Source organism: Egretta garzetta, unplaced genomic scaffold (assembly GCF_000687185.1).
Source record: "Egretta garzetta isolate BGI_Z169 unplaced genomic scaffold, ASM68718v1 scaffold9, whole genome shotgun sequence".
NCBI lineage: Eukaryota > Metazoa > Chordata > Aves > Pelecaniformes > Ardeidae > Egretta > Egretta garzetta.
In genome coordinates, this window is record NW_009260763.1 from 3,380,992 (window position 1) to 3,397,369 (window position 16,378).

At 36.6% G+C, this 16,378-nt stretch overlaps 1 protein-coding gene across 1 annotated transcript in view; it reads left to right on the forward strand.

Moving 5' to 3' along the window:
- COL12A1 (collagen type XII alpha 1 chain) overlaps positions 1-16,378 on the forward strand; it is a 101,693-nt gene that overhangs the window by 51,459 nt on the left and 33,856 nt on the right. Inside the window, 15 exon segments of the mRNA XM_009646084.2 lie at positions 2,201-2,330; positions 3,222-3,361; positions 4,455-4,584; positions 5,263-5,405; positions 6,429-6,558; positions 7,248-7,390; positions 8,899-9,028; positions 9,222-9,341; positions 9,983-10,129; positions 10,938-11,054; positions 11,511-11,657; positions 12,134-12,208; positions 12,738-12,877; positions 14,831-14,954; positions 15,158-15,301. Coding sequence (XP_009644379.2) covers positions 2,201-2,330; positions 3,222-3,361; positions 4,455-4,584; positions 5,263-5,405; positions 6,429-6,558; positions 7,248-7,390; positions 8,899-9,028; positions 9,222-9,341; positions 9,983-10,129; positions 10,938-11,054; positions 11,511-11,657; positions 12,134-12,208; positions 12,738-12,877; positions 14,831-14,954; positions 15,158-15,301 — 1,960 coding nt within the window.

The following is a 16,378-nucleotide window of genomic DNA, read 5'->3' on the forward strand; positions in this document are numbered from 1 at the left end:
TCCATTAGAGTAATTTATTTTCAAAGCACAGCTGTCTATATATAAATCACCTTTGAAGTGAAGATTTATATTTATAGTGAATAACTATATATTCCCACCTTTTTCTCCCCTTTCAAATCCAAGATAGAATGTTTTTTATGGAATAAAAATAACTTTGGAAAAGCCTGTTTTCTTGAAAATCACATAGTTTATAGATATAACTAGAATAAAGTTAAAATGTGTTGAGGAACAAGTCAATCAGCACATCAGACTACAAGTCACACATATGTAGTTATCACAACAGTCAATAATACGAACATTCATGACTGCTTCCGTAGTCCAGAGTTTTCCATTGTTTTCATGATGCGATTCATGTGCTGTCAGAGGGACCTTGCTGTGGCACATACTGTGGACAGTTGAGACTGTCTCTTACCATGCTAGGGACAGACTAACCACCCAGAAGTGGCAGCTGCAAAAACGAATACATGCAAAACATATACTAGGGAAGTGCTTAAGGTAAATCTTTTAATATGATTGAGCAGCTGTAATGATAGGGAGAGCCAGTACCGTATGATCAACCAGCTTTCCATGTGTTGTCAGAAAGAGCTGTGTTGACTACTGGCAGCCTATGCAACACAGCCTGGGAATGGTAATTCAAGTCAGCCTGTTTATCAGTAATGTGTGCTACTTAAAAATGCTCTGTTCTGCAGTGGGAGGTTGTGGTTACTGCCAAATGACTCAGAGGAACAGTATCAGACGAAAACCACACTAATTTAGCTTGTTCCTGTAGTTAGAGGTTACACGTGTTCAGAAGCATATCTAGGAATGTTTGCTTTAGAATCAATTGGATAGTTATGCACCCATTTTTACTCTCTTTTGAACAGCATGCATTTGAGTTGAGGTAATTGAATGGTTGTATGAATTGAATAGTTGAATGCAAGTTTAGTGAGAAATCACTAGAAGAATAAGGAACAGCAGCAAGGTTAATTAGTACCTGTAATTAATTGCTGGTACTGGGGTAACAAAAGAATTATGAGCATTCTGTTGAAATTTGTGCAGAGAATATACTTAACAGACCTTTAGAGGTCATCTAGCCCAACCCCTCTGAATTGAGCAGGGACACTGCTAACTAGATCAGGTTGCTCAGAGCCCCATCCACCCTGGTCTTGAATGTTTCCAGGGATGGGGCCTCCACTACCTCCCTGGGCAACCCGTTCCAGTGTTTCACTACCCTCATTGTAAAGAATTTCTTCCTTATATCCAGTCTAAATCTACCCTGCTTCAGTTTAAAACCATTACCCCTTGTCCTGTCACAGCTGTCTCTACTAAAAAGATCATCCCTGTCTCTCCTACTACTATGAAGTGGACTACTTCTATGAAATGTGAAGATGTATAAATGCTTGCTCATTAACAGGTCTTCATCATCAGAAGCTTTTAAGTGTTGTGACAAAAATACTAGCTGAATAGGCTTTGAAAAGGTGCGGGTAGTCTTAAAAGTACAAAGGATGCCCTTGAGCAAATCTAATTTCTCACAATTAAAACCCAAAAAGCTCATGATTCACAAACGCTGAAGCACTAAGTATTATTCTCAGTGCACTGTAAATCTTTTCCTTGGTGGAGATTAAGATCACAGATTGTATGTAAAGTAAAAATTGAAATTAAAGATACATAATGATTTTAGACTCTTAACAAAGATGTTTTAGAAGCTGAAGTATCATGCTGTAAGATTTTTGAAATCAAGGAGAGACAATGTTGATACTGTATCAGATCTACATTATAGACCTATAGAGTGTTGTAATTTATTCCATGCTTGCATTCTACCTGAGAGTGGAGCATAAAGAGCCCAATTCAAAGTCTATCAAAATGAATAAAAGACTCTCATTGCCTCTGACTATATATATCTTATTGAAATCAATTTGGAGAAACAGCTCTGTGCTGGAACAGAACTGGCAGCTGATAGATAATTGTGGTTATATGCAAGTTTGGAGGTCTTAAAGAATACTGGCTTTGTGTCAGTGGACTCTGTCTAAACTTGCTAAGATGAATATGTACTAAACATTATTGCTCAATATCTACTGTCAGTGTCAGTCACCAGAGCATTGCGACGTATGATATAGTGTTTTCCACTCTGCATCAAATGCTTACATTCTTCACTATAACAGTAAGCATAAAAGGGGCAGCATAAAAGGGATTTTAATATTTTTCTTTTGTTTTACTGAAGACTATGGTTGGAGGGCGGCAGAACAGTGTGGTGATACAGAAGCTGCAGCCTGACACACCATACGCTATTACTGTGTCATCAATGTATGCAGATGGTGAAGGGGGACGAATGACAGGACGAGGCAGAACCAGTAAGTAACTTCTTGAGATCGTCTTATTAAGTGCAAAACAATACTGATGCATTGCTTTTCAAATTAGCTGAGAAAAATTTGTTGTGGTGAAATTAATCCCATCTGTATTCGTCATTTGTCCTTTGATGGGTTTCAAAGTATCTAAAGTAAGGAGGCTTGTCAGTCTACCGGCTGTAGAGAAACCCTGGACCACTACCTTAGACTGGATGCCCAGCTTTTAAGGATGACAGAAACCCTAATGCTACTATAGAACTTCTTTCTCATTAATCTGTTTAATTGTCTTGTGCCACAATTTAGTAAACACCTTAAAGTATCTGAAGGCATGTGACTCTCATATGTGTGCTGTTAAGTTTACTATTTTCCTGTTAGTGCTTTCAGCTCAGAGGCTGACCTTTACAGTGTGCACTTTCAGACTCTACTATTTTATGCTGAGAGCATTGTTTTGATCCTGCTATAGAAAGCACTGAGTGATTTGCTACCAGAGACACGTCAGGCATAAAAATCAATTAATGATTTTCAATTAATTAATTATTTAATTATAAATTTCTTAATAAATTTATTAATTCATTTGTACTTCGTTTACTTTGAGCCTGCAATTGAAAGTCAGACATAGCAATGTGTTTGCTGAAGAATGAAGAAAACAATCCTAATGAACTCTTTGTAGAATTCTAAAATAGTATCCAGAAAGAAATTTCTCTTCCTATATTTAGCATTCCTTATGCTGTTTGATGGCTGATGTGTTCTGATTAAGGAAGACAAATAACATCTAACATGAACTATTAAAGCTGTTGTATTTTAAATTTCCAAATGATGCATTACCTCGGCATGATCCGACAGCACAGGTGAGGGAACGTAGCTCCACATTTCTGACAGTTCGTTGATCTGTTTCAGAACCTCTTACTACTGTGAAGAACTTGCTAGTTTATGACCCAACCACCAGTACCCTGAACGTTCGATGGGATCATGCAGAAGGAAGTCCTCGCCAGTATAAAGTGTTTTATGGACCTACAGCTGGAGGTGCAGAAGAAATGGTAAATACTTTGTGTGGATCTCGCTGCCTCAGAGAAATTGCAGCTCGTGGTGCTAGCGAGAGAAATACTGCTGAGTGAAATGGGTCTTGTTTGCCTATGCACTGGCTTTTTTTCTGTTTATAGCTACCATGGAGAAAATGCAGAGCACCTCCATGAAAGTCAGTTACTCCCATATGTATTACAGATGTTTGATTTTATATAGTAGACCTTCAGTGATTAGTTCTTAGCACAGGGATTTAATACCACACACAATTTTTTGTTTGGTTATTCTTAGGGAAGTGTGTGTCAATGTAAAGCTGACTTCAGGGTGTACAAAAGGCTATAAAGTCAGCAGACCTCATTTCTACCCATTTTTACTGCTAAGAAGTCATGTGACTGTAGGCAGTCAGCCAAGGTTGTATTTGTGAAAGCATAAAAGTCCACATAGGTGTCTTATTCTAATCTCCTAAAATTACTTAATTGCTGAAGAGCTAAAACAATCTTGGAAATGGGAACCCTTTTTGCAGACTGGGAAAATATTGTTCTTTCCCACTTGTGTTTCTTTTTCCAGACCTGTGCAATTTGATGTGCCTGTGAAATGAGTACATGAATTACCACTGTTTCAACAGCACCTAGAGATCTACTGATGATAAATATTCTTAAGTGCTGTGTTTTACTTTCTAACATGAGCTGCTCATTACTTCTTGTCATTAGCATGTTGTAGTGTTATGTAATGTTTATTTTTTTTGATTTAGAAAGTGACCTTTTAATGCCTCTGAGCTGCTAAATAGTAGTCATTAAAGAGATCACTGCAGATTCTGCTACTGCTACTAGCAAAACAGGGTCTGGACCCAAAAGTGAAGACAGCTGTAAGGGGTTGTATAGGAGACCATAAGACTTAACAACCATTTTTGTTAAGTGCCAGACAGAACTTTCTTGAATGGCAATTCCAGAAGATACCATGAACTCTGTTACTTCAGGCTTCACCTTTTGTGAAGTTTTTGTCACATCCAGTCCAGAAATGAGATGTGGTGGAGGAGTAAGGGAGATGCAAACAAGTTTAAACTTTAAACATGTAAATGTCATGCCTCTACCTTTCTTTTTAAATTTGTAGACCACAATACCAGGAAACACAAACTATGTCATCCTGAGGACTCTTGAACCCAACACACCTTACACTGTAACTGTGGTTCCAGTTTTCCCAGAGGGGGATGGTGGACGTGTCTCTGACACTGGAAGAACTTGTAAGTAAAAGTGTCCTTTTCAAGAAAATGTTACGATTTTTTGTGTGAGTGGGTCAGTTCGTTAGAAATCGATTTTACATCAAATATGGAAGTTTATTTGCCCCAAAGCTAAAACATAAGTATAAGACATTCTAGTTACCTGCTTGGTTATGGTTGCAGCTCTAACTTACTCTGTTTTCTTTACTTATTCCGGTAGAGGCTTTCAGTCCACTTACCTCAGGCAAGCTCAGCTCTGATGTTGTGCAGCAAACTTACTGTTTACTTCCACACAACAGTAAAATTTTAATTGCCGTGCCAGTAGCAATTTTGGTGAACAAATGGCAAATATTGGTATTAATTCATGCTAATTTCCATACGACGTCTTTAAAATTTTCCAGGGCGTTTGAGCTCCTAATGTCTGCATGAGCTGAAATGTGTAGTTCGTGGATGCTTTTCATACCTGTCTGACCAAAAATAGGATAACAAAATGTTATGATTATACCTTCAGTTGGCAGGGATGTTTGTAACGACTAATCACTGAGATTCTTAGATTTATAGATTTTGGGATAGTAAATGTAATGTCTTTGTCTTGGGCTGATGTGCTTTTCAGCTTCCTTTGAGCACTGTTGTAAATTTAAGTAGAACTAGAACTTACATAAGCAACTTTGTAAAACTTAATTTAAATTGTCCTTGATCTAGTGGAGAGAGGAACACCAAGAAACATCCAAGTTTACAATCCCACACCAAACAGCATGAATGTCCGATGGGAACCTGCTCCAGGTCCAGTACAGCAATATAGAATTAATTACTCTCCACTGTCTGGCCCAAGGCCATCAGAATCTGTAAGTAATTTAGTTTTTATACTATTCCTTAAAAGTGTGTGGAGGATATTGCTTCCTTCAGTGAGTGTAGAACAGTAACAATAAACTCAGGTCAACTGTCTGCCCAGAAGTGTCCCTGCTGAAATCACTGTGTCTACAGGAATTTAGTCCATTTTAAATAAATGCTGAAATAAAAGAAATAAGAAATAAGAGTCTCCTATTTAAAACCGAATATTGAGGAATGAGTATCTTTTATCACATTGCAGGTAAAGATGAGTTAAAATAAAACTTTTTTTTCTTTCTTTCTTTCTTTTTTTTTCTTTCTTTCTTTTTCTTTTGTTTTTTTTAAGAGGAAAGGAAACAACAAATATTTATTAGGAAATGTTTAATTATGACACCAGATGCCAAATTTATGTGATTTTAGCACTAAACCATCTGTTTATCCCAAATCATTAGTATTTAAGTAGGTCTTGGTGAGTAGTGAAGTCTGGATGTGGGTAAAAATTTGCCCAAAAGTAAATGTTCTTGGATTTATGTAGAAATAGGTGCAGTTTTAGACCTAAGCCTGTGAATGTACTCACACAAAATGTATACCCATATTGTACATGTACAGATGAATATGCTTTTTATGTAAGGAAGCATAAGAATTTTTAATGAATCATTTGGACCTGTAAAGTGAAACTGCATTTTCCCATGCATGGGAACCTGTCTATTAGTACTATTAGAAAATTTCCTTTATATGTCAGTAAACCATGACAGAATTGTTTTTTTCTGTTCCTGAATGATTTTGTGAAATGTAAAAAATAACAATTCCATTTGCAGCATGAGAGCTCCTTATGTATTTGTCATTTTTTTTTTGCTCCTGCTCTTGAATTTTTATCAATATTATTTGGTTATTTTAAACTTGTATTATTTTTCTTGGAAAAGGTGCAGCATGGTTATGTTTCCAATTTTTCTATGTTTCATTGAAATTGTTCATTCTAATGAGATGTCATATAAACTGAAGCTTTTTTTTTATATAGGTGCTTTTTGTTTCTGTTTTAGATTGTGGTACCGGGCAGCACTCGTGATGTGATGCTGGAGCGCTTGACTCCTGACACTGCTTACTCAATAAATGTTATAGCTCTGTATGCAGATGGAGAAGGAAATCCAAGCCAAGCACAGGGAAGAACATGTAAGAGGCAGTCAGTGCTTGCTTTGTAAAATGTATGTCAAAATTGGTGTGTAAAGAATTTATAAAAGTGGTTAACAATCATGAATAGTGTAAGGCATTCAGTGCAACTCTGAGATCAATGCAGCCGAGTTATGGCTGAAGCAATTATAGGCCTCCATGGAAGGGAGCTTTTGCTATGTTGTCTGGCAGTTGTGGTACATGCATAATCACCAAAGTAATTTTCCCTTGTGAAATAAACCTAATTTGAATGTTTAAGATTTTAAAAGCTTGGCTTCTTTAAAATTAATTCTAGAAATAACATGTAATGAAACTGTCTATGGCAATAAAAGGTCACATCTATTTTGCTGCTTCTATGCTTTCTCTATTAAATTGCCATATTCATCCAAAACTTGCAGATGTGACAGGTTATAGTTATACTTGCCTGCAAGGGTCTGAGAAGCAGAATGTGTGTAGATGCTCACTTTGTACATCCCTCTGATGTACTCTCCCTTCCATACTGCTCCAGTTCTTCCAGTTAAGGCCCTATTTCTATTTAAGATGTTCAGGCACTGCTATATTATCATTGACTAAATCTACCTGTATATGTTTATTCAGGATTTCAAGGAGGGCCCTTAGCTTTAGCTAAGTGAGAGTGACACTGAATTGGAAGAATCATGCTCCGTACAACCTTCTGTATCTTCTTTCTTTAGTGCCTCGCAGTGGTCCAAGGAATGTCAGAGTTTTTGACGAGACCACAAACAGCCTTTCTGTACAATGGGACCATGCTGATGGGCCAGTCCAGCAGTACAGAATCATTTATTCACCCACTGTGGGAGACCCTATCGATGAATATGTAAGTTCTGTAATTCCTTTGTAAGCACCAAGACATTCTCAGTTGATTTAGGCTACAGAAAAACAAAAGACACCTGTTTTACATGTAAAACTCTTTGCATGCTCTATGGTTTCTTTGGTCATTGTTGTCAATGCTAAGAATCCATGGTTTGTATGAAACGAAGCTGGGTTGGTTTGTTTGTTGTTTTTTTTTTCCCCACAATGTCACAGAACATATACAGTTAATGAACCAACTTGTGTATAAAATAAAGTTAAATATGTGTCACACATTAATCAAAAGATTCTGAGCAGAACCTGCTTCCTAACTTGACATTTAGTTCAAACACTGTGCTACAATGAATAGCTATCTATTACTTCACACTATTCATTATGAAGTCAGTATGTGAATGTACAGAATAAACATGTCTGCATTTTATAAATTGAAGAGAGTTGGTAGAGTTTAATAAGAAAGGAATGGTAACTGATTCAGCATCTAACTTGCTTTTGTAAGGCTTAGTATGCATTGTAAGTGTTTGTGTTTAATTTCCTGCAGCTTAATGATAGCACAAGATAATCAGATTCTTATAAAATTCTGAGTGTTTATACCAAAGCCAAACTCGGATCCTGTAGAGGAGCGCTATTTAAAGGCTGATACTGCTTATATATTATTGTACAGGGCATGCTGAAAATTCAGTGGTTGAAAATTCCCTACGCGACCTGTAAATCAGGACACACTTATTTTTCAACACACATCTTCTTTGCAGAAAATATCGGACTTTTCATAAAAATAGCAAGTCTCAAACAACTGAAAATTTTTATCAAGAAATAATGGAAAATGTTGACTAGGACATGCTTTTGAGATAGATACCTCAAGTTACTTTCTACAGTTTCAGTGCTTTATGGCCATTTTATGGACCAGTGTCACTTTGGGGATTATACCGACCTTTTCATTAAAAGGGAGCAATAGAGTGTGGTGGCACCAGGAAGTTGAGGAGAATGAAGGATGCATAAACAGGCACATTTTTACATATGAAAATATTTAGAACTTCCTTCTCAGACTAACCATTGCTTCTGCCAAGAAAATTATACCCGAAGATGAGGATAATGGAAAGGTAAAAAGGAAATGGATAAGTAGCGTGAATGACTTTGATTTCCATCCCCATTTTAGGACCTTTTTCCTCTCTTGTTCTGTCTCCAATTACATCATCCTGACTTTTTCCTTTCTATGAAGGAACAGTACTGAAATCTTGGTGAGGAACTGCAGCATCTCAGTCTGTTGTGAGGACAGGGACTGAAGAGTCAATTTGATTTATCTTTTTGTCCTGACCAGAATGTTTTATAATTTAAAATAACAAATGCTAATAATTGTTTATAGTCTATAACCCTTAAGATATCCCAAATTACTTTATCTACAGTGGACATAAAAAAAGTGCCTCAGGTGTCAAAACAGAATTTTAGTTCTAGTTACTGTCATTGTTGATCAGTTACAGGAATGTGAGTTTGCTTACCTCTGTTTCTTTTGTGTTCTAGACAACAGTTCCTGGGATAAGAAATAATGTGATACTACAGCAACTGCAATCAGATACGCCATATAAAATTACTGTTGTGGCTGTGTACGAAGATGGAGATGGTGGACAGCTGACTGGAAATGGCAGAACTGGTAATTAGTTTTGATATTGTATATTCTTTTTTAAATTTAAGCCACGTATTCCTTGAGCACTCCAGCATTCTTAAGGTTTCATTATATTAATTATGTCTCTGACATGATTATTACCTAGCAGGATTACAATGTAAGTTTCTAGAGGTTGAAAACCAGTCACTAGTCTAATTAGAGCGGTTTTCTTTCTTTTTAGTTGGCCTGCTTCCTCCTCAAAATATGTATATAACTGATGAATGGTATACACGATTCAGAGTTTCCTGGGATCCTTCACCATCCCCTGTTCTTGGCTACAAAATTGTATACAAACCTGTGGGTAAGAAAACTTGTTCATTCTGCATATAACACTTTCAGAATAGTGAGTGGCTAATGGGAGATTAGAATAGAAATCATATGTATCATGAAATGTTTGTGTTAAAGGATTTAGTTATTTCCTTTGTCTACTGATTTTGATACAAGCTCAAGTCTTATTAACAGTATTTTATAAGAAGCACAAGCTGTCAACTACAGTGTTTCATACATTCAATTACAGAGACTGGATTGTATAGTTAAAATTTAATATAGTGACTAGGTAAAGTCCTGGACCAGACTTGTTTTTCCTCTCTTTAATACCTCCTTGTCCTTCTGAGGAAATGAACTGGTGCATATGAGATGAGTATTGGATATGTGTTTAGGTACTAATGTCCTTCAGAACCTTTGTTTTATGTGACAGTGAAGCAATATACGTACCTTTCTATAAGTTAAATTAAACACAAACATTGCACAATAGCTTGTAAAGCTATGTGTATATTCTGTTTGCAACAGTCTAATATGCTAAAATTTAAGAAATCAGTACGTTTTGTTTTCGAAAAAAATGAGTTTAACATTTGATGACATGTAAAATACAGCAGATAGTTTTGTAGCTCACATAATCATTAATCTTTCTCTCTCTCTGTACTTTCTTAATGTTCATTCAAGGTTCTAATGAGCCCATGGAGGTTTTTGTGGGAGAAGTGACTTCTTACACCTTGCATAATCTGTCTCCCAGTACTACGTATGATGTGAATGTTTATGCCCAGTATGATTCTGGAATGAGCATACCTTTGACAGATCAAGGCACTACATGTAAGTCAAAATAATTTTGTTGTAGTCATGCTAGATACATATGCTGATCTAAGAGAGGATTTTTAAGGCTGGATATTAGAAAGTCTGAATATCCTCTCATGGAGAATACTTACCCTCTGTCCGTGATGCAGATCTTAAAAACACTAAGCTTGGGAACAGTAATGGAAATACAGTTTTAAGTAATGATTTGATGATATAAAATTTTCTAGTCTGCTTCCAAAATTTTATTCAGCTATAGTCGGAGTCAATCTTTAACTGTCTCCAGGGTACTACAGAATCTAACCATGCCAAGCAGGTCTAGGCTTTTTGCTGCTCTGCCTTTATCTCACAGGAATGTTCAGTGATTGAAACTTCAGCTTTTCAGAAGAAGGTGATTTTGTTGATGGACTCAGCTAAGAAACTTCTAAAAATTTCTTCAGTTAAGATAAAGCAAGCATCCTGAGTTTTGTTGATTTGGTACATTCTTTTTGTACTGCCATATATGTGAGTCAGATTCTGATTTTTGGAAGTTTCTTATTTTATAAAGAACTCAATTTACTTCATGTGAAAACTCATAAAATGGGTTATTACCCAATATAGGAAGGGTATCAGACTTTGGGCCTTTGTAAATAGCTAGGCTGGGGTCTCTAAGGTGCAACAGAAAATGAAGAGATTTGTCTAGAACTACTCTTTCCTTCTGTGAGTATTTAAAAAAAAAATCAAGTTCTGGACCAGTACTGCTAATAGAATTTTCATTTTGATGTGCTTCATTTAGCATCCGTTACATACTGTTTTCCAGAGAGCAAATTATCTCTTTCTCTGTTCACAGTGTACTTGAATGTCACTGACCTAACAAGTTACAAAGTGGGTTGGGATACTTTCTGTATCCGATGGTCAGCTCATCGGTCAGCAACTTCCTACAGACTGAAGCTAAACCCAGCTGATGGTAAGTGCATTTTATTTTTTGCATTTTATGGAAACATAATTGTCTTATTTCAGTGACAGCACCACTTATTTGGGATGGTGGCAAGCCTCCACCAGAAGCCATGATGCATCTGGTTGAGCTTTAAAGCTCTGAACATAACCTGTTTTTCTAGAGTAGTGAAAAAGCTGCAAAAACAGAGTGCTGCTTACTTTCAAGTTAACATTCTTTAGTGGGAATCTGCTATTTACCTGGATTTCACATGTATACTGGGATGTAGTTACTCTCCAGTATGCTCCACGGTGCATAATCACCACACAATCTTGGTCTAGAAAAGCTTTTATGGGGCAAGAATAAGACTGCTATCACATCTGCTCCAACCTCCTTGCAAGAGATTTCTGATTTCTGTGCTTATTTGCACATTTGAGAAGAGAAATAGTGAGTTCTAACTTTCTTTTGCATTGGGCTTTATTTTGACAGGTTCCAGAGGACAGGAAATCACTGTACGTGGATCAGAAACAAGCCATTGTTTTACTGGTCTCTCACCAGACACTGAATACAATGCTACTGTCTTTGTTCAGACCCCTAATCTGGAGGGACCTCCAGTCTCTCTGAGGGAGCATACAGGTAGGTAATAGATACTGTGAACCTTCAGTTTTGGCTACAGAACTTGACTTGTTTTAGCTATAGAATTTGTCTCACTTCTAATGGCTTTCAATGTATCTTTTAAGCGATCTTTTTTCCCTCTTTCTCTCAGTGTAATGTGAATTGGGTTTTATGAAAGAAAGAAAAATTCTTACGCCTTTCTTCAAACCAAGTGTTTTCTAGCACGTGAATGAAAAATTGGGATGCATTATCAAAGTGCAGTGTTACTCATGTAAAAACATTCCTGTTATAATGAAATCATGTACCTTTGTTTTAACAGCAGCTATAATCTTGTTACTCTTGTAACACAAGAAATTTCTCCATGCCAAATATACATTGTTTAGGTTAGTGAGAAAAGATTTGAATCTTTCTGTGTGGTAATGTAATACATAATCTAGAGTTTTTCCTAAAATTAAATAATTTATATAGAGAGTAATAAAAATATTATTTTATTTCAGTTCTCAAACCTACAGAGGCACCAACTCCACCACCTACACCTCCTCCACCTCCTACAATTCCTCCAGCTCGAGATGGTATGTTTATTTGTAGATTTATTCATTATTTTTACATAGTTGTTTCACTGCTTCAGGGTTTAATTCCATTTTTCATAAGTTTAAATAGTTTTAAAACTAGCACAGCATTTTAGGGAAGTAAAATTTGAGGCCAGTTTCCTAGTGCCACCCATGTGCTGTTGAGCTTTACTGGACTTCAGAATTTTCTGGTTTAGGACAGCAAGGTGCATACACTTGGGGAAAAAATGATGACATGCTATAGTTCTGCAGCAAGTCTGTGAGAGTGGTCCTCAGAAGACTACTTGTATTTTCTGGTAGCTTCTCAGAAAATAAATGTCGTTTAAAATATTTGCATTTGATTCTTGAGCTCTTCCTAATTTCTTTTTAATAAATGGTTTTGTGTTGAGCAAGTGCCATCTGCCAGGTTGACTGTGTGGTAATAGAATTTTGCTGAATAATTGTCATTCAAATTTTCAAATTTTGAAGTAATGTTCTTTACTTGAGTGCTATGAATGATGTGTTTTAAGTGTTCCTTTTCTTGGTCTTTCAGTATGCAGAGGTGCCAAAGCAGACATAGTATTCTTGACTGATGCTTCCTGGAGTATTGGTGATGATAACTTCAACAAAGTAGTGAAATTTGTTTTTAATACAGTAGGAGCCTTTGACTTGATTAATCCTGCTGGAATCCAGGTAAGTTTGTTATTTCTGTTAGATACATTTTGGAGGGAAACTGAAGATGACTAAAGTTACATCTGATTTTTTCTTTCTTTCAGAATGCTGTCATTTTTTTGTATTAGATTATTGTACAATGCAAGTGTACCTGTGTAATTATTTATGAAACATATTATGTGTTTTGTATAAACAAAGGGAATCCAGTCTATTCTGAAAGGTTATTATGCTAAAAGGCAAAAGTTGTAGCATGTGGGAATCCTCCAGGCAGAGAAACTGGGGTGATGTATGGTCAATGTATATTTATATTTTTATTTCTTTTTATAGGGCATCAACAACTGGCAAACTGCCTAGTTGTTACGTGCTAGGTTTTGTCTGTATCATATCAGAAATCTATTTTGGGGACAGTCTGACTGTTGAGTGAGGGTTGCATTTTAATTTCTCAGTGCAAGAAAGGAGTCTTGTGCATGTAAAGAGTCCAGCTGGTTTGCCATTAGCCTTGTCTTGTTGAGCTACCTAGGATCCCACTGAAGTACGTAAGTAGGCAGAATCCCCTCGAGAGAGGCACTTCCAGAGGTCTCTTCATCCTATCATAAAGATAGATAACATGGGTCCACTCCACAGTGAGCATAGTGAAAGTATGAAAAGGTGAAAAGTTAGTCCTTGTAATGAATTAATGCATCTTTAAAGGCTGAACAGTAATAGCTAATGAGGAATAGGCTTTCGGGATTTCTGGGCTGATCATGGTTATGTCAGAGGCATTTCCTGTTAGGCTTACTGTAAGCCTTGCACCATTACTGGTTTTCTTCTGCTTATGGGAAGTTGGATGAGCCTAGGTTCCCATAACCACTTCTTTTTCACTACATGAAGTGAATAACATGAGACATAAGAGAGTTTCAAACAAGGTATTTCTGGAGCATTGCAATGACGCATCTTCCGTGGTTAGAAGCCTGAAGATGTTTTTTTTTTTTTTTTTTGTGGTAGAGTGATTTTCCCCAGTAACTACAAAAACTATTTACATTGCACATGGACTGCCTTTCATCTTCTAGACATATTTTTAGGTCTTTGATTCCCTACCTTTAACTCTTTAGACATGTTTTTAAGGAAAAGGTACCCCTCATACTTTGCTTTTTCTCAGACGTTCTTTATCCTTTCTAGCTCTAATCTATACCAGGAAGTTTTCCTTTCTATTTGTTTCTTTGTTAATATTTCTTTCTCCTGTGAATTACTATGCATCTTTGGTCTAGTGATAGAGAAGGCCTGACACAGGTGACAGAGACATGTAACTGCTAATGTTTAGTGAAATATTTTAAGTCACGTACCCCTCGAGGTAGCTGCAATGATCTCGGGTTTTGAATGAGATACTAATAATTTAAAAAGGGGAATTTACTTGAAAAAATGCAACTAACTACATACAGAGAGATATCTTCAGCATCAAATTAGTATACTATAATATTACAATTTTACAGAATATATAAAAGGAGCAGAATTAAATATATACATATACAACATTTAAAGAAGATTTCAGAATAAACATTGTGATTGTATTCCAGTATTTAAGGCAAAAGAGTACACAATTTTGTATATATCCATCTTTATTGACATTCTATTGCCAAGCTCTTTTTGTATTTCCTACAAAAACAGGAAGAGGCTTTTTAGATACTGTGCATCTGCTCAGAAGCAGAGAATAAGCACTATATATGCACTGCATCACAGTAACAGCAATAATTTAATCATATGTATTTGAGGTCACATCACAATTCATACACAAATGAGAAAAAAAGTTTTTTGTGTGTATATTGCTATGATATCTGTGTTTGTAAATATGTATGTATGTCCACAATCATACATACATGAAACAAGAGTTTTCATTTATTTAATGCTTATTAATATACCACAATACATATTTTAATGGAGAGAGTTGGTCTGAACGTGGAGGTATGAGACTGAACATTGTGATATATTCCATTTCAGGTTTCATTTGTGCAGTACAGTGATGAAGCAAAATCTGAATTTAAACTGAATACATTTGATGACAAGGCCCAGGCCCTGGGAGCTCTTCAAAATATTCAGTACAGAGGAGGAAACACAAGGACAGGTAATTCTGAGGAGTAGTTATATTTCTTTAAGATAAAATGTTTTCAGAAACTGCCTCATTATCCTAATATTGCATTGCTGAAGAATTAGGTATTTATGTTCTTCTGTTTTAGTTGTGTGGCTGTTGCCCTTTCTAAGTAAAGTAAGGGATTTCTTCTGTTGTCAGTAATATGGCTGACTCCTGGTTCATTGTGCATTTTGCAGGCAAAGCCCTAACATTTATCAAAGAAAAAGTTTTGACTTGGGAGAGTGGCATGAGGCGAGGTGTTCCCAAGGTACTTGTTGTTGTCACAGATGGTCGGTCTCAGGATGAGGTGAGGAAAGCAGCAACGGTCATACAGCACTCTGGTAAGCGATTCACCGCACCTAGCTGTTTCATTTCCTTCTGTGTTAAACAATACAATTATAAGTGGTGCTTCAGTTATCTGGGAATCCTTTGCTCATCATTTGTGGACTTAGAAATGTATTCTGAGTGTTTGGGAAAACCTCAAAACTATTTAAAGAATTTAGACTTTCTGGGCCAGACTTTTTCTTTCTCTAGCCTTCTGTCTGGGGAAGGATGTGACTTCCCAAAGCTTTCAAGTAATTCCTCATGCATATCATTTCATAGATGTGACTTTTGGTTGCTTCTTTCTCTCCTTGCTGTGTGGACCCCAGGGATCATTGTGAAGTGTACTCAGTGCTAGTACTTTTGATGTAATGGGCCTGGCTTTTTGAGCTTTATGTTTCACCCAGTATAAACCAGTAGATCTCCAGTTAAAGTAATAGTTCTAGCTGGAGCTGGGTCTGAACTGACTCCTTCATTGCCTTTTGAGCTGAGAAGTGTTGCACTTCCTCTTCAGATCTGCTGAATGTAAGTTATGTGAGTCTAATAATCTGTTCCTGTCCCTGCACCCAGCAGTTTTGCATTTCAGTGCATGAACCACCTGGAGTCCTGTTCCCTGAGTAAGGAGAGGTTGTACTTAGGGAAATCACTGGCATGTAAACCTCAAGCAGTCATCTTTGCCTCTGTGATCTGAAGGAATCATCTCTGTCTAGATGGTTTCTAAAGATGTTTGGCTAACCTATTAATAAAAATCTCTACAGCCTCCCTGGATAATTTGCTTCACTGCTTAACCGGAAAGCTTTGCCTCACATTTCACCAAAGTGTTTCCTCAGGCTAATGAAACGATTTTCATCTTTTCATGTCCTTAGTTAACCAGGAAAGCAATTGATCACTGTCCACTGTAATGGGCCTTCATATTTGAAGCCTGTTGTCATTTCCTCTTTCTGTCTTCTCTTTTCTAGACTAAACAAACCCATTTCCTTAAGATCCATTTGATCATGTTTTCCAAACCTCTTATCATTTTTGCTCTCCTCTCTACTTGCTTTGGTTCCTTTGCGTCTTAAATGTCATGCTCAAAGCTGGACAGGGTATTTTAGCCA